At 34.2% G+C, this 23,542-nt stretch overlaps 6 protein-coding genes across 6 annotated transcripts; 3 read left to right on the top strand and 3 right to left on the bottom strand.

Annotated features, from left to right (window-relative positions):
* The first annotated feature begins 197 nt into the window (after positions 1-197).
* Positions 198-4,157, top strand: LOC109595915 (uncharacterized). The gene is made up of 5 exons (XM_020011350.2): positions 198-925; positions 1,181-1,542; positions 1,597-1,895; positions 2,314-2,666; positions 2,835-4,157. Exons 1-5 carry the CDS (start codon positions 259-261, stop codon positions 3,020-3,022), a joined length of 1,869 nt encoding a protein of 622 aa, XP_019866909.2. The 5' UTR covers positions 198-258; the 3' UTR covers positions 3,023-4,157.
* Positions 4,158-5,196: 1,039 nt separating this feature from the next.
* On the bottom strand, positions 5,197-5,574 carry LOC109595891 (S-phase kinase-associated protein 1-like). The gene has a single exon (XM_049967984.1). It carries the CDS (start codon positions 5,572-5,574, stop codon positions 5,197-5,199), a length of 378 nt encoding a protein of 125 aa, XP_049823941.1.
* A 4,005-nt stretch (positions 5,575-9,579) lies between these two features.
* LOC109595890 (S-phase kinase-associated protein 1-like) lies at positions 9,580-10,499 on the bottom strand. Its single transcript, XM_049967925.1, has 2 exons — positions 10,143-10,499; positions 9,580-9,750 (listed from the first exon to the last, which is right to left on the bottom strand). The coding sequence occupies exons 1-2, from the start codon at positions 10,497-10,499 to the stop codon at positions 9,580-9,582; spliced, it is 528 nt and encodes a 175-aa protein (XP_049823882.1).
* Positions 10,500-11,045: 546 nt separating this feature from the next.
* Positions 11,046-13,107, top strand: LOC109595917 (ribitol 5-phosphate transferase FKRP). The gene is made up of 2 exons (XM_020011352.2): positions 11,046-11,880; positions 11,931-13,107. The coding sequence occupies exons 1-2, from the start codon at positions 11,146-11,148 to the stop codon at positions 12,711-12,713; spliced, it is 1,518 nt and encodes a 505-aa protein (XP_019866911.2). The 5' UTR covers positions 11,046-11,145; the 3' UTR covers positions 12,714-13,107.
* Positions 13,108-13,501: 394 nt separating this feature from the next.
* Positions 13,502-20,021, bottom strand: LOC109595911 (dynein intermediate chain 2, ciliary). The gene is made up of 11 exons (XM_020011346.2): positions 19,868-20,021; positions 16,129-16,233; positions 15,868-16,072; positions 15,499-15,815; positions 15,142-15,442; positions 14,923-15,084; positions 14,618-14,868; positions 14,388-14,565; positions 14,111-14,339; positions 13,826-14,059; positions 13,502-13,764 (listed from the first exon to the last, which is right to left on the bottom strand). Exons 1-11 carry the CDS (start codon positions 19,991-19,993, stop codon positions 13,581-13,583), a joined length of 2,292 nt encoding a protein of 763 aa, XP_019866905.1. The 5' UTR covers positions 19,994-20,021; the 3' UTR covers positions 13,502-13,580.
* LOC109595912 (uncharacterized) lies at positions 16,723-19,827 on the top strand. Its single transcript, XM_020011347.2, has 3 exons — positions 16,723-16,928; positions 17,687-17,907; positions 18,365-19,827. The coding sequence occupies exons 1-3, from the start codon at positions 16,869-16,871 to the stop codon at positions 18,561-18,563; spliced, it is 480 nt and encodes a 159-aa protein (XP_019866906.1). The 5' UTR covers positions 16,723-16,868; the 3' UTR covers positions 18,564-19,827.
* Positions 20,022-23,542: the final 3,521 nt, after the last annotated feature.

The following is a 23,542-nucleotide window of genomic DNA, read 5'->3' as shown; positions in this document are numbered from 1 at the left end:
AATTTACAAAGTATATATAATTAATTATATTTTTATGATATGAGCATACATGAAATTGTACCCATAGGATTCATAAGTCTTAAGTGTAATGCGGTTGCCTATACTAATAAAATATAACGTCCACACTATAACCACTTTTTTATGCAATGAAAATTTATGCATGTGAGAAATGTCAAGTGTCATGGCGATTTGTTATGGTGGTGTTATGGCAAATGTGTACAGATCTGAAACATTTCAATTTCCAGTTCATATTCAAATATGAATTCATCGGAGGAAAGTGAAAATGTGATAGCCAAAGAGGAGATGCCGTTTGGCAGTCGTCCGGCCTCCGACAAAAACGCAAATACCAACAACAATCCGGATCAATGCAAAGGTGCAATTCCGAAGACGAAAATCGCTGGCAAAAACGGTGTATCTGGTGGCAAAAAATCGGTTAAAATCAACAATAACACTGACAGTATGCCACAGTTAAATTGTGTAGTGAGTGGCTCAAGTGACATCCTGAAGAAGAATGGTTTTACCAAAAATGGTACAGTACCCAACAACTTCCTAAACAATTCGGCTTTGTTAAGTGATCAGGAGTCTAATTGCGGTGTAAACAATAAAGGACCGGATCCGTTTAACTATGAAATAAGGACGTTGGCTATTCCAGTTGAGAATGATTATTTAAAATTGGATTATTCTGAAGAAAACACTTTCGATAACTTGTATCAACAGAATCCCAGTGATTTTGAAGAATCGCAACGGTCACACGCTAATAACGATTCGGACAGTTGCAGCAGTGACACGGAATTACTTTCAGTATCTGATGATGGCTGTATATACACATATAAGGCTGATTATGTGGCTGATTTGCCCAGATCATTTTTTAATCTTGATATACCAATTAATGACAATGTGGAACAACCAGCAGATAATAAGCCAGGTAAATATATTTCAAATAAGATAATATATAATTACAAACACTGAATTTCAATAATTGATTGCTTGCCTAATGTTTAATTCAAATAAACCACTTGTTTTGGTTGTTTCATGTTCAATAATTCAAATAAAGTAGTTGGTTTATATACATCACTTGCTTTTTTAGTTATAACTTATAAATAACAAGTCAGGATATTAAAAACATCAAATAATGGGTTATTTGTTTATTCAGCTGCTCCAATCACTAATTTTCTAACAGTTTCAGGCAAGTCTAGTCCAGAAATGGATTTCCTGGAGATGGATTTTGAGCCAGAACCCACAGGTGATGCAGAAGGTGGCGTTTATCAACAACCACAACAAGCCACTGATGTCATTAAACAACCTGTTCACAAACCTCTTGTAAATGAAGCATCAAGTAGTTCAAGGGATCCATGGAAACCAGAATCAGATCCCAACAAGGATGATGCTCAGAACAACTATGAAACATTCTCTAAAATTTTATCACAATTTTATGACAAGAAACTTAACACATCACAGGATAAAAACGATGTTTCTGTGCTTTTTGGCAATAAGACAAAATCACATGACAAAGTTATTCATAAACTAGATATTGAAAGAAATGTATGTATTACCCATTGAGCTCCTTGTTCCCATTTACTTGAAGTTTATTTTCAGTGCTGGCTGCACCATAATAATGATGTGGAAATGATCTGGACAGAGCAGGAGGCAGCGGCCAAACAGATATCGCAGATATCGACGTCTTCGTGCGGTGCTACCGCTGTCCTCAACGTACTGAATGCGTTGCGATTACCTTTACCTACCATCGACCAAATCGAGGAGATGATGAACACTCGTTTCAGGACCAACAGCGCGCCGTTGGTCAAGTATCTGATGTCCAGGTCCAAGGCGGGGTGCAACCATAGGGACATTATCCGCGGGTTGTATGCTGCGTCTGACGGGCAAGTTTACTGCAGGTCAGCATTGGACTTTTATATGGTGTAAAAGGAAAATAAAAGTTTTTACGGTTCTTTTCATTGCGAGGGAACACAAATTATGAATGGAGAACTTAAACATTGCTGTAACTTATAAAATGTTATGAATGAATTATTGACAATAGTTTGAGATTTTCCTGGTGTGCAATATTCATTTTTCCCCATTTTAGCAACAAATTCAATATACTATCACTTCTTTATAATTGTTTTAATACTAATTTGAGTGCAAGGTTTAATTAACCTTTTTTTCATTATTCTAATATTTGTGAGTTTTTTCAATGTTTTAATTTCATATGTTATCATCATATAAAGATAAATTTGTAGAGGTAATATTGTTGTTTCACAAAATTACTAAATTTCGACGTTTGTAACAGAAATTGTACGTTTACTTTTGTTGTAGATTTTTCTCAATGCACCCACCGAGAGCCGTCAACTTAAAAAAGTGGCTCGGCTACTGGATTAAGCAGGGCGCCGTGCCTGTCGCTACGCTTAACCTGCAGATAGGTAATTATGCGACAGAGGAAATTCCCGACAATTGGCACCACCAAATGATATACGGCGTGGGACCATCTGGTGTCTACACCACCAATCCGCTAGACTGTGTGGATCCGGAGACGATGATGCCTCAGCTCAGCTCCGAGTCTGTTTTGCTGATCAAGCGGCGACATGTGCTTGCTAAGTTCCACAGCAGGACAGGGCTGGCGGATTTAATGAAGATCACTGATGTTCGGTGGAAAGACGTCAATGTAGTGGGTAAGTGGCAGAGGATTGGATTAGAAAACATTTGTGCTTATTTTAAAATCTGATTTGATTAATATTTTCTGACTGTAATCAGTTAAAACACACATGTGTATTTTCTTTCATGCTCAGTTTGATCCAATATTCAATTAAGTTATATGTAATATAATTGAATTGTTTTAGGTCAAGTGGCGAATATGGTAAGGGAAAACAGACGGGTATCACGTTTCGGATCAACGGTCACGTCGCATCTCAAGATTCCGGCGGACTACAAGGCGGGAGTAACGTTGGCGATGCATGCCAACAATCCAGCTCTGCCGTTGTTGCGCCAGTGTCCAGAACTGCCCTTGTTGACGGCGGAGTGCAAGTAACGTCAGTGCCTTTCGCGGGAACTTAGGTTGATTCGTTCGTTGTCGGAGAGTTTTACGAATCACCACCGATCATAATTGTATCTTCCAACGTTCGAACTAGATTACTTTTACGATTTTAAACGACGTAAAAGTAATGCTCAATGCACATATTTGTCAATTACAAGGCATGAGAAGGGTGCTTGAACAATTGCGTCATGTATATATTGTACAGTTAACAATAGACATATCTGTTTTAATTAGGAAAGTTTTGATATGAAAGTAAAGCTAATTGTAGGATATTACCACAATAATTTCATAATTCATAATAAAAATCACTTAAATAATAACTATCTGTCTAATAATATTGAATTGGGATCAGAATTCATTGTTTTGAACAACAATTTTAACGTTACTCTTAAAAATTAATGCATAAACACTTTTGAAACATGACAAATCAATAAAATATTAATTTACTGTTCCAATAATCTATTAAATTATATTACAAAAATTATTTGAATATTGAATCGAATTGAATAATTTAATGAGCTTTAAATTGCACCATTATCGACAAAAAATGCTTAGCGTTTTTAAAATAATACAAAACTAAACTGAGTTTTGCATTAGTTTTTTAGAGAATTTTTTAATTATAGCAGCAACATTATGTGATCCATCTAATGCGATAAATTTGAGAAGTTTAATTTTAAAAGGATTAATTTTCAAACGTTTAGCTAAATTTTATTGGGTTAAATTAATAACATTGCAATTTATCTTGTTTAAAATTAAACTGTAATAATGCAAATTTGGTAGGCACTAATTAGTATATATTGCTAATTGTAAGTTAAAGTTTTTTGTTATTAATCCTTTTGATTGAACCCTTTCAAACCTTTATAAGTGATATAGTGTGTGATAACAAAATTGTTTTATTGCTACACGAGTTGTATAATTAGACTTGTTTTATTTTGCTTATTTGTTGCTGTATTTTTTCGTGGAATTAAAAAAACACATAAAACTTGTGATAAACTACATAAAAGAACTTGTACATTGTGCCATTAGGTTTTAACTGAGCATATAATAGCCAAAGAAATCGTTTTTAATTTTGTAATTTTAATTATATTTATACCCCTGTTTGTAGTTGCAATACACGTATATGAAGAAACCATATTTTTTATTAATATTCATTAATATATCATTGCATATGTAATTAAGAACAAAGTAATTGACTTTTACTTATAGATGTTAAACATTTTATCATATTTTAATGTTAACAGGTTCTAACTTCTTGATGAGATGTAGAGTGATTGTGGCGGGGAGCCCTTCAGTTTCTAAAAACGAAGCAGCTATCGCAATCTTAAATATCACCCGCTAATTATCTGCAAAAAATTATGGGCTTATATCCAGTTCGTAATCGATCAACATTCTTGTTAGGGTGCCGGAAAAATCGACCAAATCTAATTTGATCCATCACACTTTTTCGTCGCAACTTCCTATCTTTATGCGATACATTTTTACTGGCAAAATGAGCGAAATGAGCTGAGAATTTTAAGTGCAAAAATTCAATTATGATTAGTATGAATACAAAGCCTATTACTGAGAGAAGAGGACGTTATGAAGACAATGCATTTTTTTTTTTTTTAAATTCAAACGTCGATGAATAATTTCTAAAAAATTGCAAAAAGTCTAATACTACCATTTTTCGCAATGTTTTAAAGTTTTTCAAAAATTGTTATGTCCGATCCAGAGGTAGGAAACTAGTTGCAAATTGGGGTCTGATGTGCTTTTTCCAGAATTCTAATTGGTTCGTGTCTTCGACATAATTCTATCATAATTATTAGCTTACTATCGTAATTATAATCATTTAAATGAATGATAAAATTAATTACTTATATACAATTCGAATAAAATTTCATTATGTTCATCTTACTATATTTAAATCAGCATTATAAAAATTTCTTAAAATATGATGATACATGTAATAATAAAATTGAATTGTTTTAGGTGAACTGTTGAATGTAGTAGCCGGAAAACATACGGTTACGTTGCATATATATATATATATATAATATATACATCTATTTGTAGCTGCAATACACGTGTATGAAGAATTCAAAATTTTTATTAATATTCAATAATACATAATTACATATGTGATTAAGAACAATTTAATTGAGATTTACTGCATGAAGATGTCTATCAATTTATAATATTTGAATGTCAACAGGCTCCAACTTCTTGATGAGATGTTGGGTGATAGTGGCGAGGAGCCCTTCAGTTTCCAAAAACGAAGCAGCTGTCGCAATTTTAAATAGCACCCGCCGATTAGCTGCCAGAAATTGTTGATCCCATTCGGACATCGTTTCGGTTCTCTTCCATCGCGGCGCCGGGTCCTGTTTATGGGCAATCACCCATTCGATTACCTTCTCCAAAATGTTAGCTTCAATCGGTACTGACCAAACGTCTTCGGTATCCAATTCGTAATCGACCAACATTCTAGTCAGGGTGCCGGAAAAATCGACCAAATCTATATCGATTTCGCAAACTTTTTCGTCGCAAGTTCCTACCTTTATGCGACACATTTTTACTGGCAAAATGAACGACACTGACAATTTCAAATGAAAAAATTCAATTATGATTAGTATGATGTGCAAAGCCTACTACTGAAACAGGATTTTGTAAAGAAAATTCAAACTTTGTTGACTGATTTTTAAAATATTGTATAACATAACTATTTTTCGCAATGTTTTAAAGGTTTTATTATGATTCCTGATCAGTTTTTGTATCCCATGCTTAGTACCAATTTTCTCAAATTTTCAAAAGTTTTATGGTTTTTCAAAATTTGTTATGGCTGTTCCAGAGATAGGAAATTGGAATCTGATGTGCTTTTTCCAGCATTCTAATTGGTTTGTGTTTTCGACATAATTTTATCATAATTATAAGATTACTATCGTAGTTGTAATCATTTAAATGATAAAAGTAATTACTTATAGACAATTCGAATAAAATTTCCTTATACTCTCCTCACTATATTTAAACAAATTAGCATTATAAAAATTTCTTAAAATATGATGATGTATGTAATAATACAATTGAACTATTTTAGGTGAACTGCTGAATATGGGAATAGAAAACAGACGGATATCATAGTTCCTTTGAGGGTCACGTCGCATCTCAAGATTTCGGTGGGCTATAATGTAGGAGTGACGTTGGCGATGCGCTCTAACAACCCAGCTTTGACGTTGTATCATGTCCAGAACTGCTCTAGCTGACGACGGATTGCAAGTAACGTCAGTGCCTTTCCCAGGGAACTTAAGACGATTTTTTCGTCTATTTTCATTATATCTTCCAATGTTCTAACCAGACTATATATATATATATATATATATATATATATATATGTCGCAGCGCGGTCAGGATTATCGGCCATTTCGAATATTAAATAACACGCAAATAGTCCTTACAATGTAATTGAACTAACAGGCACAGGATTACAACTAATAGTCAAACAATTAGGTAGGAGTCGTATGAAACGCGGTGATCCCGACGGTTATGCCAAGCCAAGACTTCCACGTAGCTTCCCTGACGGAGCTTAACTGTCCGCCCTCGCAGGTCTCCTCTACCGTCACCCTCGGTTCGAGTACCATCCCCTGCTTAGCACTTCCGCTGATTCCACCCAAGTACTATAAGTATGCAACCCATAGTACTACTTGCGTTTCACATGAACCCTCCGACACGGCCATTCTGACAAGTCACACGTCCTCGTGTGATTTTCCTGCAAATTAAGTTCAAACAGTAATAGTTCATTCGGCTTTTCCTGACTAATATCAGGCTATCGATAGTTTTATCAACCTTTCAAATCAAATGCATAAAAGTTTGCCCCAATGCGTGTTACATCTACGATATTTTCGAATATAAGACTAGAGTTTATCTATGGACATGAAAACCTCAAGATCTGCATCACTTAACCAGCAATACAGACTCGTCATCACTTAACCAGCGATGACTCTCAACAGAAATTATCACTTAACCAGCGATAAAATCTCTTCGCCACTTAACCAGCGACGGCTCTCACTAGAAATTATCACTTAACCAGCGATAAAATCTCTTCGCCACTTTACCAGCGACGGCTCTCACTAGAAATTATCACTTAACCAGCGATAAAATCTCTTCGCCACTTTACCAGCGACGGCTCTCACTAGAAATTATCACTTAACCAGCGATAAAATCTCTTCGCCACTTTACCAGCGACGGCTCTCAACTTAATCAGTGTCCACACAGTTTTCAGTCCAATGATAAAATAATAATAAAAAATATAAAAAAATGAATAAAATTAAGATTTAAACTATTATTTACGTTGATTCTTCTTCTTCAGAAAAAGTGATTAAATCATCGTCATTGGGTACAAAGTTTTCTGGCATTTTCTTTATGCGGTCATACCAAATAAATATCTGTTACAAGACACTCATAAAATAATTATTACATTTTTACAATTAACTCTTTCCCAAAATAAGACAACCGATTCCATTCAACACAGGTACTGTTTAGATCTATTTCAAAATATCCAAACATGAACATTGATAATAATTCAAATGCCTTTGTTTATATTCCCAATTAAACACATGAATCATCGTCTAAACAATGATCATCTACACACAACGTCTCTACATTGCCTCTGCCCCCTGCGCCATGATCAAAACCAACTGATTTTGCACTTGCAGTTACAGATCGACACATGTAAGACAATCCACAGTCTCACTACTGGGACTCAAACTGACGTCTCTTTCAACGCCTTCAAGTTCAACTGGAATATAACTTTCTGGCATTTTCCACGATTTTTCATGCGCTTACTTATAAGTTCGATTGCTACTTAATGACTTCAAAAATATAGATTACCATTCAATACCTCTATCAGGAAGAAAACAATTCTAAACATAGGATCAAATTTTGTTTGGTGTCTGACTTTAGAGCGATCAAACATGACTTTATGATATTTATGTAAATTTTGCATACTTCATAAACTTGATATACAAGATATTGAATAGACTTTTTTTAAGAAAAGAACATTTCTCCGTATTAAAAGAAAATCTAGCTTTTGTCAGTTTCTATGTCTAAATTTTGAAAATTAATTTTGTAGGAATCGTTTAAAACGCACATGTTAACTACATTGATTTTCTTTAGGCTAAGTTCCTCAAATGTCATATGAACAGCTAATCCTTTACTCAAAATTTCTCGGTCAATCATTGTGTCATGTTGCTAACAATAATCCGGTAAAAAGTGAAACAATACTTCAAGAGAGATATTATAAATTTCAACAACAGCCTAAATTTGTTAGGTACTGTTTATACTCATCTGTCCCATGCCAGTCATAACAACAACATTAGAAAATCGTTTACCATTAAGCTTAAGTGATATAGATTTTTTAATGAGCGAACATTCCGACCCGGAATCAAAACAAAATGAAAACTTCTCACCCTTATGTTTTAAAGTGGCTGCAGGTGTGTTTACCAAACACATATTGACGCGACGCTCGGTACTTGATCCCTTCGACTACGGATTGGCGTCTAAGTGGTTGGGTACAGTACAACGTGATGCAAAGTGTCCCTGTCGTCCACACTTGAAACAGGCAATCGATGGCTTCGTTGAATTTGGTCCATTGAATGATGGGTGTCCACTCGAGGTACTGGGTCTCGACATCTGGTTCTCATCATTTCTTGAGCTCCGACACTTGTCCGATTTATGACCCAATTTCCCACAATTGTAACATATTGTTGAAGCCATTGGTAATTTAGGCTTTTTATTGGGGTTGTGGTCGAAGTCGTTCGTCGTTGATTTCCTTTTCATATAAGAAAAAAACGGTCAGTTCTTTTAGCAGTTTAGCTCTTGTATCGATGTCGGAGGTAATCGCAAGTCGACGAGTCCTGGGTTCGAATGATGCGATATGTGCAAGAACTGCACTCGCTAGAATTTCTTCTCTTGTCAGATTCGAACACCTAGTCATTAGCGACGTCATTTGGCGAGCTGCATACGATGCAAGACATTCATCATCCTTTGGCTTATTGTTTAGGAAATTTAGAAAAACAGTCGCTGTTGTTTCGGGACAATGATATCTTGACGCAAAAATGTCTTTAAATTCCGACCACGTCATCTCCGGGTATGTCACTTTTGATAGCCAAGAGGATGCTTGACCCCTTAAAGCTTTACTAAGCAAAATTATCAAGGGAGCACCACTCATTGATTTGTCCGAAATGCACATATCTGCCGTCGAGATCCAAGCTTGTGCATCAGCGTTCTCTGTATCCGGATCAAACTCTGGCAATTCTACACTGACCTGATTCGACGGTGGCCGCAGAGCTTGTAGAAGAGCCAAAAAGTTCCTATTTTGTTGTTCCAATAGCGACTCCCACTTCACTTCACTTCCACCAGATCCAGATCCTGATCCTGATTCAAATCTTGATTCAGATCCCACTTCTGATGTCGCAGCGCGGTCAGGATTATCGGCCATTTCGAATATTAAATAACACGCAAATAGTCCTTACAATGTAATTGAACTAACAGGCACAGGATTACAACTAATAGTCAAACAATTAGGTAGGAGTCGTATGAAACGCGGTGATCCCGACGGTTATGCCAAGCCAAGACTTCCACGTAGCTTCCCTGACGGAGCTTAACTGTCCGCCCTCGCAGGTCTCCTCTACCGTCACCCTCGGTTCGAGTACCATCCCCTGCTTAGCACTTCCGCTGATTCCACCCAAGTACTATAAGTATGCAACCCATAGTACTACTTGCGTTTCACATGAACCCTCCGACATATATATATATATATTATGTATAAATGTAGAAGTTAATTGTGGGATATTATCACAATAATTTCATAATTCATAATAAAAATCACTGAAATGATAAATATTTGTGTAATAATATTGTATTGGGATCAGAATTCAGACTTGAGATATTATAATAATTTAATGGGTTTTAAATTGCACAACTGCCCGTTATTGTGTTTATTTTTGTAATTTTAATTATATTTATACATCTATTTGTAGCTGCAATATTAATATTCAATAATACATCATTACATATGTAATTAAGAACAATTTAATTGGCATTTACTGCTTGGAGATGTCTATCAATTTAATTGAATGTCAACAGGTTCCAACTTCTTGATGAGATGTTGGGTGACAGTGGAAAGGAGTCCTTCAGCTTCCAAAAATGAAGCAGCTGACCCAAGTTTAAATAACATCCATTCATTAGTTTCTAGAAATTGTTCATCCCATTCGGACATCGTTTCAGTTCTCTTCCATCGCGGTTCCGGGTCATCCTTATGGGCGATCACCCATTCGATTACCTTCTCCAAAACATTCCCTTCAATCGGTACTGACCAAACGTCGTCAATATCCCGTTCGTAATCGAGCAATATTTTAGATAGGGTCTCAGAAAAATCGGTCAATTCTATATCGATCTCGTAAACTTTTCCATCGGAACTTCCTATCTTTATGCGAAACATTTTTCTGGTAAAATGAACGAACTGAATTGACAATTTTGACTGCAAAAATTTAACAATGATTTGTATGACGTACCATGCCAACTATTTTGAAACAAGTTTAGGAAAAGGAGACGACTCAAAAATATTGTTGAATAATTTTTAAAAATCAATTTGCGAAGAATTTGTACTACTAATATTAATACTAATAATATTGCAATTTTTTGCAATATTTTATTTTGTCAGAATTTCTTTGCCTAGTACTAATTTTTGCAATTCTCTAAAGGTTTAATGATTTTTCAAAAATTGTTTTGTTGATTCTGATACACACACCGCAAATAGGACAAACAAACTGGAGTGTCCTGAAATTCATTGCTTTGATTTGTTTGATGTAATATTATTAATTAATTATTAGATTACTACAGTAATTGAATTCATTCATTCATTAAATGAATGATTACTTATATACAATTCGAATAAAATATCATGACCACTTAACTATATTTGAACTGCTGGGAATTTCTTCCCTTGCAAATGTCGATAGTTTGACAGATGTGAAGGTTAAAACATCCTTGTAACAAACATAAACAAAAATGCTCGGCCAAAATTACAGTTCAAAAATGAGCATTTCAATCAAGCATAAGTAATTTGTGAGCCGGTTTTAAGTAGAATGCGGTTTAAACTTACGAAGACCGTAACTTTCTTTCTGTTCATCGTCCATTGCCTAGTTTTCTATTACATAGTACGTTATTTTGGGAAATTCAACGAGTTTACTACTTTCACGCCGCAAGTATCGTTAAAACCCACCACACAGAATCCCATTAAACACATAAGCAAGATCGTAACGGTAGTTATTAGAGATTTTGAGCCGTACGAAAACGATGTAACCCTCACAGCTCAGTCTTTCATAAATGTTTTTCCTAATATTAACATACTCATTCTCTATGACGTACTCCCGTATCCACCTTTAGATATAACACTAACTAATTCTACACTTGCCAATGTAAAACTAATAAATCTTTCACCAAATTTGAAGACTCCTTTGGTAGAAAGATATCCTGTGTTTGAAATAAAGACAAAATATGTATTGTTTGTACCTGATTCCACAAGACTTACATCCCGCCAGTCAGTGCAAGCAATGGTTAATGATCTCAGAAGGCAACCGAATAGCATAGTGGTGGCACCCTTAAATGGAGGAAAGAAGGATTTTAATTGTTTAAGGATTAACGTCAACGTTAAGGAATGGACTTTAAAATACAGCACCCTTAAAAGTTTAACTTGTGACGCCGTTTCTGGAAGACATTTAATTTTACTTGAGACTGATATTTTGAGAAAACTCACATATGCATTTTTCATGCCATTTCCTCAGTCACTGTATATTCAGACTTCATTGTTACCAGTAAAGGTAAATTATTATGATGTTCATGTTATTTTTGTTAATTACAGATTTTCTAGGTGAGAATTCTTAATCGTGTTTCTTTTCATGATGGAAAGCCAGTATTAAAATCCCATCATGCCCAGTGGAAAAAGAAACAAACTGATCAAGGAAGATTTAAAAAGCTCTATGAAGCACTCAAAATCAAGCAGGTTGTTAGGGAAACTGGTGTAACAGAATGGTTTGGCTGCAACCGAGATACAATGAGGTGTTTTGGTAATATTGTTGAATCTATGCCCTCTTATTTATATGAAGGAAAGTGGACACCACCTTGTTGTTTGTCAAATCTAAAGAAAACAGCAAAATATGTATTCAATGTTCTTGATGAAGCTGGTATACGCTACTGGTTGGAAGCTGGAAGTTTGTTGGGGGCTATGAGAAGTGGGGATATTCTTCCTTGGGATCATGATGTTGACATTGGATTCAATAGGGATGACTTGCACAGATGTTCCTGGTTGCTTCGCGCGAAGGAAAGACCTATTGTAGACAACAAAGGTTTCTTATGGGAAAAGGCTACTGCCGGAAATTTCTATAGGGTACATTTTAGTAAAATGAATAGAATTCATGTTAATCTGTTTCCATTTTATACGAAAAATGGTACAATGACGAAAGATTCTTGGTTTACCAGTCATAAGAACATGGAGTTTCCTGATAATTTTTTACATCCTATGTCTAGTATTGAGTTTATTGGCAGGAATGTGCCAAGTCCAAATAATATTAGAGACTTTCTAGAACTAAAATTTGGCAAAGGAGCCATTGAGAATCCTGAATATCCAGATCCTACAAAAATAAAATTTCCTTAGAATCCACTAACTTATCTATGTTACAATTTATGCCAAAGTATTTTTCTATAAGTACAAATATTATTCAGGAAGAATTTTGCACATTTACTTCCAATTTAATTAAATTTGCCAAAATAATTGTAGTTGTAGTTGTTTTAGATCTTGACTGTTTTTCTATAGTATTCTATATATTTCGTTTTGTATATATTTAAACAGAATCGTTAATTATAAATACATTTTTGTAAATACCTGCAGTTACACATGTAAATATTCTTTATACCAAGTATAATCTCATGTAAATTTTGTAATCTAGTCAGAAAATTAACTAATAATTTATTCTTTAATATTGTAAAAATATTAAATTATTCTATTGTGCCAAAAATGCATGTTACTTGTACCTAATATTGTTTAAATGAATTTTGTAGATATTTATTGACCGTTAATAAAATATGAAATAAAAAGCACATTTTATTGAGTTATAGGGAACGAATTCAATAATTAAAAATATATCCTCCAAATTAATTAGACGAAAAAAACGAAGGTTTTTCAATAAAGAAATAATTAATAATTTGAAGTAGTTGATAAATTCACCCCCAATAGATTTTAATTTATATATTGTCTGTCATTCCCCCTTCAATATCAAGCTCTTGCAAGAAACGTTTTTAAAGGATTGGTTCATTAATTGTGTTTATAAGAAAAATGAAATGAATTTTGTTCATAAATTTAATAAATTTTATTTCAGTTGCAATAATAATAAGTTTTTGCGTTTTTGTTTTTATACGACGTAACATATGTATTTAAAGACTACATTATTTAATCAATTTATTAACTTCTGTATTGTCATAAATCTAGATAGCACTTCAATAATATTATTTTAATTTAGTATTTCTAATCATCCTCATGGCCAGCAACGTCTGGAGGGCGTGTTAACGTAATAGGTTCTCTGACTAGAGCTAATAGTTTATCAAGTTTCATGCATTGGAGAGTCCACTGGTCCAAGTGCTGTTGTTTTTTGGGCGCCTTACATGGGATTCTAAGATTTGGTGACAATTTCAACGCAGACACAGAGCCCCTTAAAATATCAAATAAGATTTGTTAATTTTTTAAGTCACTATGAAAGCATTATGTTTTACTTATCGTCTCCGACAATGATGATGGGCAATTTTGGATTGAAAGCAAGTCTTGTCAGTTTATTTCTTTTTTTGGAAACTACAGCTTGAACACAGATAGCTTTGTATTTGTTAACGTTGATATCGAAAACGTACACCTTTCCATCGGTGCAAACTGCTGCAAATACCGTGGACGAGTATGGAGCCCATTTCACATCCATCACTCGTTCTCCCAAATCAAATGAAAAAAGGGCCTCCCTTAAATATTAACGAATGTTATATATAACAAACTATATTTTAATAACATACAATCTATTGTCTTCCCATATTTTCACTCTCCAATCGTTACTGCAAGATATAAATATGGATTTGTTATATTTGTTGTAATCAATTCGACTGACAGGTAGATCATGAGCTTTGTACGTAAGTAGGTATTGAGCACTGTACTGAGTTGTACACTTATAGATAAGACCTTCTTCTGTACCAACTAAATAAATTTGAGGGTTGTCAGGATGAAACTGGATGCAAGAAGCACTACCTGAAAATAATAAATATTAGCTCTAAATTATTTAATACCATCCATTACTTTTTAATTTAAATTTAGTTCCATCAGGTCCGGGTGCTGGATCCGTCTCTAAATACAAATTGATGATCGTTACTCTAGTCAGTTCACTTTGTACAAGTATCCAATTATTAACTAAACCATCAGTAGCTATTGAAAAAAAATTCAGTTCCCCATCAGCTAAATCCGGTCCCCATTTGACCTAAAACAATCTAGATAAAAAACAAGCAGTTGAAATAATTTTAACAATTTACCTCCCACACAATTCCTCGGTGTTTGTTGGTCACATTATTACTACTAAAAATTGGTTCACTGCACGATAGTTGAACGTTGAAAATTAAAACTGCTCCATCGTATCGACCAATTACCAACATGTATGGATATTTGGGATGCACATCAGCACACATAACTGCTGCATCCGTCATACATATGTAATCGGGGAATGATGGATTTTTAATAGTAAATAGACACACAGCTCCTTGTGGTATTGGTCTCATAAAATCCACTAAAAGTTATAAAACCATATAGTAAATTTGGCATTTTATTAAATGATACATACAGAACCCCAAACAAACTGTGAAAAGATCATAATAATATGGGTTCCAGTCCAAGTCCGTAACCGTGTTCGTTTTAGTTTTCTCGTAAGAAAACTTCCAAAGGGGTAATAAAGTTCCTTCGCCAACTCTATATTCATCAGATGGATCATCCCAATACCTATAATCTAATAAGAGACATTAATCATTAATAAATAATTAACTTAAATAACTTCGTTCGTTACCTTTAGCTATATCGGTGTAAGAATTCAAATTAAGCATTCTTTCCAAAACCTTCCAAGATTCCAGTACTCTATTTTGCACCTCTTCGCTGAGTCCTGGTCCTTTTTTACCTTTAGCACCAGCAGGACCGGCTTTCCCTCCTCTCGTTGGAGCAGACTTCTCTTGCTCTTTTCTTAACTTCTCCAACTCCTTTTGTTTTTGTTGTTCTGCGAAATCTTCCTGGTATGCATCATAAATTACCCACTGGAGAACATTAGCCGAAAATGTAGCTAATGGAGGTGGTGTGGTTTGAACCTCTTGAGACTAGTATTAATTAATTAGATTACGGTACGAACAAAATGGTGTATAAAGGCACTTACTCTCGTAGGATTGTTATAAGTAAGAGCAGCTCTCTCAGAAAAATTAAAGGAGTTAACTAGCTTCCTGGGTCTTCCTCCTTTTTGTTGGGCAGCCGCCTTAAAGCCGCCTCCTCCCCCTTCATGATCTTCATGCTCCTCATCTTCTTCCTTCTCTTCTTCCTTTGGAGCAGGCGGGGGAGCATCATCTTCCGTTGGTACGACCCCTTCCTCCTCCTCCTCTTCCTCTTCATCATCAAGGGTCTGCTCGTCCTCATCCTCTTCTTCCGGTTCTTGACTTACGATGACATGTTCTTCTTCATCCTCCAGTATTTCGTCGGCTGCATTTGAGAACTTTGAGGATTACCGTTGCGGAAATTAAAAGTAACTTACGATCAAGACCCATTTCGATCATTTGTTGGCGTGCTTCGGGTTCGCTTCTGTGGAGGAGCGTTCCATGTTGTTGGTAGATGTGTACTATGTTCGTGACAGCTGGTACGGGAACAAAGGAGCCCACTCCATAACTGAATTCGACTAAGCTGTCGGGTAAATGCGGGTTATCTGTAGTAAGAGCTCTTGGTATGACTTCTTTTAGTTCCTGTGTGAATAGGAAATAATGTATATAATGGTGGTTTAGAAGAAGAGACTGCATACCAATTCAGTCAAATCAACTTGGTTGTCTGGTTTTTGAAGCCTGGGTCGTCTCCACTCATCAAAATCATCTTCAGGATCAACCGTTGTCCTGCTACGGACCTTTTTCTAAAAAAGATTTTGTCTTGTAACATCATACTACAATCGTTTAATTAATAAAATGGTAAAAGTGGTGCTTAAAGTGTGATTTTAATAATAATAATGAATTAGTAATTTTGAGTAATGAATTACTTTATGATTATTTACCACGTTCGACTTTGTCATTTTCATTGAATTTGATAAAATTAGTCCTGCAAATAAAATCAGGAGCGCTTTGACGTAGAATGTTTTACCGTTGTCAGGACAACAGGCCTATTAATTCAAATCCCATTATGTACCCCAATTGATAATTGATTGGTCATTGCGGGAGAGATCGAATTAAATTTAGTGGAAATTTGATCGAATATTTTAGTAAGCGCGGCATATTTTATGTGGACTTTTTATACGTTCGTTCGCTCCTGAAACCACGTTATTGATTTTCGCCTAGCGGAGCCGCACGCTCTGATAATGGCAACTTCAGTTTGGTAAACGCTGCACAGCTGTCACTCGTATTTTGGCTAGTATTTTTCCCAGGTCCATTTGATCTTTCTGAATTTTTTTCCACGTTTGTTGTGACGCTGCCTTAGATAATCAAGTCGAATTTGTTGGGCACGATGTGATAAGTTGTTGTGGTCTCTTATATTAATTGTATTTTGATTATTGTAATGGAAGACAGTGGAATTGATAGTGGTGATCATCATGGGGATAACGGATCTAAACCTAGCGTATGTATATGGGTTCATTCATACAAAATGTATCAATATGATGTATGATCATACATATATGATTATTTTATCAAACATATGGTGGCTATATATTACTGAAATATTAAGAATGAAATAAAAATAACAAAGAAACTATATAAAAAGCTGTCAAAATTCTAATGGATATGGTGAAAAGTATAAACATGTTTTATAATAATAATCTTATTGTACCTAACAATAATTAGTTTTTCTTTGTTTGTAATCCGGAGATTTGTTTTAAAAATCTACTAAAAGATATTACATTAATTTTGGAAAAAATATTAGATCAAAATGTAATATAAAAACAGATGTATTTATGTCAGTATTGAATTTGTTATTGTCTTGTCAGTTTTACTTAGGCATGTGACTTATTTCTCACATTTAAATTGTGACACATGTTTACTGCGCCGTGTGACATTTTCATAATAGAATTTCACTGACCTTTGCGAACTAAATCTATATTTAAAATTAGATTTCCTGGTGTACGTAAATCCTATTAGAATGTCTGCATGAAAATTTGGACATTTGAGGAAATTTCACACTTTGCTTTTAATTTACATCATTACATTAAATCTAAGGTGAAGTTAATTTGTCTGCTTAATATAAATTAATTATTTAGGTCCAATAATATTATAAGTCAAAAATTAAAATTATTAAAGTGTTTTGTTTTTAATTCAGAAAAGTATTTTTGTAGACAATAGGCATGTGAAAAGTTTTAAGGATGAAATTTACAATTTTAGGGAAGTGATTCTTCAAGTGCTGGTAGTAGCAGATCGCCGCCGAGATCGTCGAACATATCCACGTCCCGACAGCTACAAAGAAAACTTGAGGCTAGGATAGAACATGCGAGACGTCTACATCAGGAGTACAACTCGACGCCTGGCCTAATTCCCATACAGAGACTTCCCATTCCCGGTGCCAAGGATCATCAGCCGTTGGTCCAATGGGACACCGACGATAGGTGAATGAACTAAAGCTTGTAAAAAGTGAATATTTCACAAAAATTCCATTCAGTTACTAATTACACTTGTAGTTTACTATTAATTTGACTATTAAATCTGAAATATGAAGCTACATTAAGTATACCGACATACATCACCTATCATAAAGGAAGAGTCTAATTAAAAAGATAAAAACAAAGAATAATTTTTTATACTTTGAATGAATTAAAGAGATTTTTGCTACTAAAAAGTCACAAAAATTTCATTAAGTTGTAAATTGCACTTGCAGTTTATTATTAATTTAACTATGAAACTGAAATATGAAGTAATATTAAGTATGCTGACCTACATCACTCATTAGAAATAAAGTGTCTAAGTAAAGGAGTAAAAACAAAGAATAATTTTAAAAACATTGAACCATGTATTGTAAATTACACATACAAATAATGAACGTGTAGTAAATGTGTGAAATTTCAGCGAAGAAGATATTGTAAACTTCTTCCCATTGTCGAGAAAGGAGTCCAGAGTGCACCAGGAACTGACCGACACGTTTAGCATAGAGGAAATGAGCATATCAGGAGACGATGAGGAAGAGGACGAACTGAATCTTGTGCCACCCTCGAAGATCTACAAGAAATTTGGTTGTTGTCCATTTTCGTTTTGTGTAATTATGTAATTGTATTACTGGTTTGATAAATGGTTTCGTTATGTTAAACGTGAAGGTTTTTTGAGTCTTGGGAATGAAAATATAGTGCTTCTATTTTCATCTAATAAATAAATCCGTATACATGTCAATTTTTGTGCAGAAACCATTAAGGGTAGATTGAAGTTGTTTATTTTATCTATATATTTTTACTATTACACTTTTCAGGGTAGTAAAATTGTAGTCGTAACAAAATTTTTTTAGGATATTTGATTCTTATACCAGAATGAGACTGATAATGACGAAAAGTTTTGATGGGAATAATTTTCAGTATTCAATTTAAAATAAAATGTTTAAAAAGATGGAAGTTTTGAAGTGATAATAAAGTCTCTTGTCTTAAGTTTTTAGGTAAAATTGTTTAGTTAAAACAAATAATAGTAGTAAATCAGAATGTAAATGTACTTTTATCTTTTAGTTACAGTGCCATAGATGCTTACATTGAAAACCTTTTTATGTCTTCCTCTTTTTCAATCGAATACATAATGAAAATTGGAGGGTCCATGATTAGATACTATAATATATTGATTAATCATATTAAAAATAATTGATGTTATGGTTAGTAAGTGAGGATTTTAAGACCAAGTTATACTCGATAGACATAGCGTGTAATTTACCGCACATTACATGTAAATAGCACTAATTCTGAATTTCAGTCGCTGTGTCGCAGTGTGTCAAAGGTTCATAAAAACCTTTACTAGTGCTATAGCACGTATTAGTTTCATTTTCTATTGTTTTAACATGTGTGTTTTTTATTTGCGTATTATCGGCTTATTTTTATTTTTGCATCGATGGGGAAGAATTTCAGTAAGTGCTAATCTGAACTTCTTAAGAGCACCTCGTTTTGATATGACTTGCTGAATTTCTATATCCAAAAGACATTCTTCACCATCGATATGTTTACACTCATCTGTAAACTGTCTCAGGTTACTGGTTACGAGATTTAACGTCTGTTGATGTATTATATTAAATAAATATTGAATAAACTGTGTTAAATTTTAACAATTTTATCATGTCAAGTAAAACTAACCAACTTAAATTAACAAGTATGCCAACACTTTTATAAACTTGTGTCTTTTTTACCGAGTCATCCAAATGCAGTGCCAAGTCAAATACACATTTTATCAACATTGTGTATTGTTGTACATACTAATGAAATTGAAAACGCTGCTTGGCTTGATTTTATTTTATAGTTAAGATTGTATTGTTATTTATTATGAAATATAAATATTTTAATGGATTTGATGGTTTTATTTATACTAACATTCTTTGTAACTTACTTTGGTTTCAGGCTTTTCTATCTTCTCGGAAGTTTTCTCGGATACTTTTTCGGGTATTTTTTCATTTTGCTTCTCTTTATCCGACACCTTTTCGGATACTTTTTCCGATACCACTTTATCCCCCATTTTTCAGCAAATTCAATTACAATATGAACGTGACGCAGTAAAATAAATTTGATTTGACAATTTTGACAATTGTTAATGTGTAAAATGTTTTTGTCGAAATAAATTAGAATTTAAAGCAGGAAGTGAGCAACCTTTCAGATCATTATCAGTTAAAGAGAAAAAGTGTCTGACATTTAGGCCAAAAACAAACACAAAAGTGCAGTCATGAAAATGCAATTTATCTGATTTGAATACAGATATAATCAGTGTCTGGAATTGTTGCATGAAAAATTTCACAGTTTGCAAACAGAAATTGACCACCAAGGAAGGTCAAGTGATGTTTCTTCTTACTGTGTTTTCCTTAGAGTTTTCTGTTACTCTCTTGATGTCATAATATTTAAAAAGGAGATGGTGCAACATTTTTATTTTGGTTTTATTTTGTAATCACAACCACACTGTCCCATATAAGCAGGGTAACAGAAGTCCATTTCGATCAATAACACAAGTAAAACTTCCAAACCCACCTGATTAATTATCAACCTATTTCCATGATTACATTATTAACTCAAAATTTACTGATAATTTACTAGGACAAGTCAAAATTTCAAAATAACACATGTCCCACGAATTTTCGCCCACCCAGCAAAATCCAATAATTTGCGGAATGGTACGTAAAAATCGTGCAAGCAATTTAATTTAATTTTATCGACACAATTTTTCCAAACGAGGAAGCAGTACGTGCGTGATTGCCCCAATTTAAATTCGAATTAGCGTTCATTACTTATAAACGAATAAACAACAATAACTCACAGCATAAAATAGAGTGAGTGACAATCATAAATAGTATAAATGGTTTGCGCTACAACATATTTAAAACGTAAACGGCGACAATTTAACCGTTGTATTATCACATATATTAAGTCATCACCGCCGAACGATTTAAATATTGAATCTGGGTTTTATCTAACGCCGTTTTTATTTTTCTATAATTCAACGGCGAGGTTGTTTTGTCAACTCTCACACGGGTTGTGTCATGCAATACCCTTGTGCTTGTCAATCAGTTTGTGCATGGTGGGCCCCGCAAGTATGAAATTCATCGAGTCACGAACGTTTGTAAAGTTCCTAAAGATCCCGCGGGACGTCGTAAACCACGAAAACAAAAAAAAAAAAACATGTACGGTAACCCCGGAGATTAATTGCTCCCCGTTTTAAGTAATTTGTTATCGATATTCTGAATTATGGAGTGCATTTTTAATTGTCTAGATTTATGACTAAATGAAACTAAGTGGGGCAGGAAACACCTATATATATTTACTCATTTATGTTTCAATTAAAAAACATAAAATGGTTGCGATAGTCACAATACAATTTGTTTAATGAAAATTGCTGAGTGATTGCATAAAGATGAACGTATTTTCAATTAACTGGATGAATCTGTTGGTTTTTGTACTATTTGTGTGATTCGTTTTTGTAATAGGTTTTTTAATTTGTTAATGTACTAAAATTACACAAAAGTTGGGTTAAATGAATTTAATATAAAAAATAGGGGTTTTAAATATTTGAAAGGACTATATGCGTTTGTAAAGTTTTAAATTCACATTTCCCAACAAAGGTGAATTTAATTTCACCATTTTCATGCTTTTGTTATATTATATTTGGCATTTCAGCTTATTGTTAAACATATTTTATTGTGAAAATGTTTAAACCCTAATCTGTGGTTAAGTTATTTTTGTTTATATGGGTGAATTAACAGACATTAATAACATTATCTAATTAATACCAACTTTTTCGAGAAGAAAAAATTGCCATAAAAATAATTGACAAACATAACATATTTTACACAAAAGTTAAATGAATCTAATATAAAAAGATGAGTTTTGAAAGCACTATATGCATTTAAATAGTTTTAAATTTGCATTTATTATAATATATAATATTTTCAACTTATTTCTAGTTAGATTTATTGTGGAATTCCAAAAAGTATTATTAGGTTAATTTTTTGTTTTAATAACATTATTTAATTAATACTAACTACTTGGAAAGGAAAAGTTTGTCATGAAAATAGCTGAAAACTTTTATCTATCTAAAATGCAGATTGTAGTTATTTTTAGATGTTTTCAGTTTAACTCTTCTGCTAATTAAACTTATTTAGAAGTTTTTAGTTACATTTATATTTCTATATTTGTATTTACGAAGTTTTAAATTCATATTTTCCACTAAGGTGAACGTAATTTAATTATTTTTGTAGTTTTTTTTAATATAATGACAAAAATGGACATTTACGGACTGAAAACAATAACAATTGAAGCTTTAATTAGTAAAAAAGTAGTAGTAATCGTAAAATGCTGCAGACAACATTGCTTAAGCTTACATTAATTGAGGTACCTTTATATTTGTTTTATTTGAGATTTGGTGAAGAGTCAATTGTATTTGATTTAATAATTATTAATTATGCGCTTGTTACATCATGAGAGTGCTGAAATTTTTAGAATGTGAATTACCTTTGTCTTGTTGATTCCTTTACAAAATTGTAGGAAAAAATAATGTACGGCATTCATGTTTATTTGAGATTTGCTGAAGAGTTAATTATATTGGATTTAATAATTATGCGCTGGTTATTTCATGAGTGTGCTGACATTTTTTCATTATTTCTTCCACTTTGAATCGAAATTGTCTTTGTCTTGTTGATTCTTGTATAAACTTTTAGGAAAAAATGAAATAATGGACGGCATTCATATTTATTTGAGATTTGATGAAGAGTCCATTATATTGGATTTAAAATAATTATGCGCTTGTTACTTCATGATTGTGCTGAAACTTTTTGATTAATTCTTCCATTTTGAATGGTAATTATTTTTATCTTGTTGATTCCTTTATAAAATTGTAGTAGAAAAGGAAGTAATGTAGGGCATTCATATTTCTCCGGTCTCCGCTAATCGCACATCCAATTAGACCGCGAACAAAGAGTCAGTTTCAAATAAATTGGTCCATCTCGATTTCCCATGTCCCAATTGAACGTCGGCCCCGTATCTGGTGCAAACCAGAACCAGAGTGTCGAAAGGGTGCCGTACTCTTCTGTAGGCCCCGCCGCACGGAAGAGGCCTCGTGCACCGCTCGCCAGAGGCTCAAATAGGCCTAATTGCACGAAATTGTTTAACATATGATCGCGCGGGGCCCGTGTGGTGGAGCATTTTGGGGGGAGCATGCGCGGGTGTCGAGGAGCATCCTCGAGGTTGGCAGTTAGCGGCGCATCGGGGTCGCAGAAGGAACCCCCGCGTTATGCTCGGTAGTGCGCTGGCCGTCATCACGGGGCGATGCTAGTCAGCTCAGACCTATGTCTGTCAGGAGCCTCCATCGCCGGGTGTCAGGACCCGGTGGATATGTGCACCACTTCCACAATCAGTAAGTGAAACCAACCGTCTGTCTTGTTTACGCAATTAATGTAGCCGTCGTCGTCGGCGCCGCGGAGCGCGGAACGCCTTCGCGGAAGGATGCCGGACGCGCCGCGGTGCCCACCGATGACGGCGCTCGACCCAAGAAAACGGTCATCACGCCCGTCGCGCTCGGCCA

Source organism: Aethina tumida, chromosome 1, assembly GCF_024364675.1.
Source record: "Aethina tumida isolate Nest 87 chromosome 1, icAetTumi1.1, whole genome shotgun sequence".
Classification (NCBI taxonomy): domain Eukaryota; kingdom Metazoa; phylum Arthropoda; class Insecta; order Coleoptera; family Nitidulidae; genus Aethina; species Aethina tumida.
Note: the sequence above shows the minus strand (reverse complement) of the source record. Positions and strands in the feature narration are given on the sequence as shown.

What these genes read in the sequence shown, in the direction of transcription:
- LOC109595915 (XM_020011350.2), top strand. Translation starts at nt 259, where the DNA reads ATGAATTCATCGGAGGAAAGTGAAAATGTGATAGCCAAAGAGGAGATG. An exon ending in ACCAGCAGATAATAAGCCAG is followed by an intron (nt 926 to 1,180) that starts GTAAATATATTT and finishes ATTTTCTAACAG; the next exon opens with TTTCAGGCAAGTCTAGTCCA. An exon ending in AACTAGATATTGAAAGAAAT is followed by an intron (nt 1,543 to 1,596) that starts GTATGTATTACC and finishes GTTTATTTTCAG; the next exon opens with TGCTGGCTGCACCATAATAA.
- LOC109595891 (XM_049967984.1), bottom strand. Translation starts at nt 5,574, where the DNA reads ATGTGTCGCATAAAGGTAGGAACTTGCGACGAAAAAGTTTGCGAAATC.
- LOC109595890 (XM_049967925.1), bottom strand. Translation starts at nt 10,499, where the DNA reads ATGTTTCGCATAAAGATAGGAAGTTCCGATGGAAAAGTTTACGAGATC. An exon ending in TCATCAAGAAGTTGGAACCT is followed by an intron (nt 9,751 to 10,142) that starts GTTGACATTCAA and finishes GCATACTTATAG; the next exon opens with TACTTGGGTGGAATCAGCGG.
- LOC109595917 (XM_020011352.2), top strand. Translation starts at nt 11,146, where the DNA reads ATGCGGTTTAAACTTACGAAGACCGTAACTTTCTTTCTGTTCATCGTC. An exon ending in CTTCATTGTTACCAGTAAAG is followed by an intron (nt 11,881 to 11,930) that starts GTAAATTATTAT and finishes CAGATTTTCTAG; the next exon opens with GTGAGAATTCTTAATCGTGT.
- LOC109595912 (XM_020011347.2), top strand. Translation starts at nt 16,869, where the DNA reads ATGGAAGACAGTGGAATTGATAGTGGTGATCATCATGGGGATAACGGA. An exon ending in ATAACGGATCTAAACCTAGC is followed by an intron (nt 16,929 to 17,686) that starts GTATGTATATGG and finishes TTACAATTTTAG; the next exon opens with GGAAGTGATTCTTCAAGTGC. An exon ending in CAATGGGACACCGACGATAG is followed by an intron (nt 17,908 to 18,364) that starts GTGAATGAACTA and finishes GTGAAATTTCAG; the next exon opens with CGAAGAAGATATTGTAAACT.
- LOC109595911 (XM_020011346.2), bottom strand. Translation starts at nt 19,993, where the DNA reads ATGGGGGATAAAGTGGTATCGGAAAAAGTATCCGAAAAGGTGTCGGAT. An exon ending in GATCGAAATGGGTCTTGATC is followed by an intron (nt 15,816 to 15,867) that starts GTAAGTTACTTT and finishes TCTCAAATGCAG; the next exon opens with CCGACGAAATACTGGAGGAT. An exon ending in ACCGAGGAATTGTGTGGGAG is followed by an intron (nt 14,566 to 14,617) that starts GTAAATTGTTAA and finishes AGATTGTTTTAG; the next exon opens with GTCAAATGGGGACCGGATTT.